A 1,503-nucleotide genomic window follows, 5' to 3' on the forward strand; every position below is an offset into this window, starting at 1 on the left:
AAAATCCTAAAAACAACTGAATAACACAAACACAAATAACAACTAAAGAAGTGACAAATAAAAATAAAACATGCAGTTTTCCCATCCCTACACTTAATTTAAGCATTGTTCTCAAGGCATATACTTAATAAAAAAATCAATGCAAAATAAAAAGATATTGGTAAGAAAACTCCCTCAAGTACTCTTTGTTTAAAGTCGTTAGCTCTACTAAATGATGTCGTTATGATTGTCATGGTGGGCCATTTAATAGAACCTTCTTCCTCTTGTACTTATCAATAGAATTCAACATATCAAACTGTATAACTTCACCATCAAATTTCATTGTAAGTACCCATGCTTTGACATCCAACTTTGTACTTGTATTCAGTAGGAATGGCCTTCGAAATTGAACCTGCACTAAAACATCTTCAACTACCCTTAGGGGATACACGTTAGTGTAATCAGTCAATTGAATGATAACACCAGTTTCTTTTAATAAACCTATATTTAAAGTTGCAAAAATAAAATAAGACATAACATTAATAGATGCTCCTACATCTATCATACAATGATCAAACCTGGTTTTAACAATAGTGTATGCATTTATAAACATCCCAAGGTCTTGATGCTTGGGTAGCAATTTCCTTTGGAGAATAGTAGAAACATTCTCCCCCATACTTATCTTTTTACCACCCTTCAGTTTCCTTTTATTTATGGACAACTCCTTAGGAAGCTTAGCATATGGTGGTACTTGCTTAATGGTTGTAAGGAGCGAAATATTAATTTTGATGATCACCTTATTTTCCTCCTCATTCTTAAATTTTGTCAATCTGCTCGGAAAAGGAGGAATAGGGACATACAATCTGACAGTTGATTTCTATAGCAGGTTCTATGATGATGGAACAACTAACGTGAAAGTTTCAATCTCCAGTGGAGAAGATGCTTCTGAGGTTGAATTTTGGACTTCTTTAGTTGAAATCTGGTCAAATGTTGTGTCTGTGTGAGGAGGCATGTCAAGTTGTTTACCACTTTGGAGAGATAGGGTACTATCATTCTCTATTAACTTACTCTCCAGATCTGTGGGTAATTCTCCAATATTCTCAACCTCAAGATTATGCAATGATGTAGAAATTTGTCCCATAATACTCTCTAAATTCTTGAGGGATGCTTCTATACTCTGAAGAATAACTTGGGTATGTATAGTTGAAGCCACAAATGTTTTCAGCATATCTTAAATTGATGGTTCCTAATCTTGTGACATTCCTGTAGGAGGTTGTTGAGGAAAAGGCCCATAAACATGCTTTGACATCTGTTGAAGTTGGAGATTGTTGGCATTCATTGCATTGATGAGATCTCCAATTGATGAGTTTGAATATTGTGGCATTAACTCATTATATTCTGATTGAGAGTAGTATTTCGGCTCAACATAATGATTTCCACCATTGAAAGTATTGGAATATTCCTCCCATTGTGAATTGTAATTGTTAGAATAAGGGTCAAATATATTCATTTGAGGATCATAAC

The 1,503-nt window shown here is 34.1% G+C and overlaps 1 protein-coding gene across 1 annotated transcript; it reads right to left on the reverse strand.

Moving 5' to 3' along the window:
- Nucleotides 1-229: 229 nt before the first annotated feature.
- Nucleotides 230-1,207, reverse strand: LOC133832473 (uncharacterized). Its single transcript, XM_062262812.1, has 2 exons — nt 891-1,207; nt 230-809 (listed from the first exon to the last, which is right to left on the reverse strand). The coding sequence occupies exons 1-2, from the start codon at nt 1,205-1,207 to the stop codon at nt 230-232; spliced, it is 897 nt and encodes a 298-aa protein (XP_062118796.1).
- Between the last annotated feature and the right edge of the window lie 296 nt (nt 1,208-1,503).

The sequence above is a fragment of the Humulus lupulus genome, chromosome 4 (assembly GCF_963169125.1).
Source record: "Humulus lupulus chromosome 4, drHumLupu1.1, whole genome shotgun sequence".
Taxonomy (NCBI): Eukaryota; Viridiplantae; Streptophyta; class Magnoliopsida; order Rosales; family Cannabaceae; genus Humulus; species Humulus lupulus.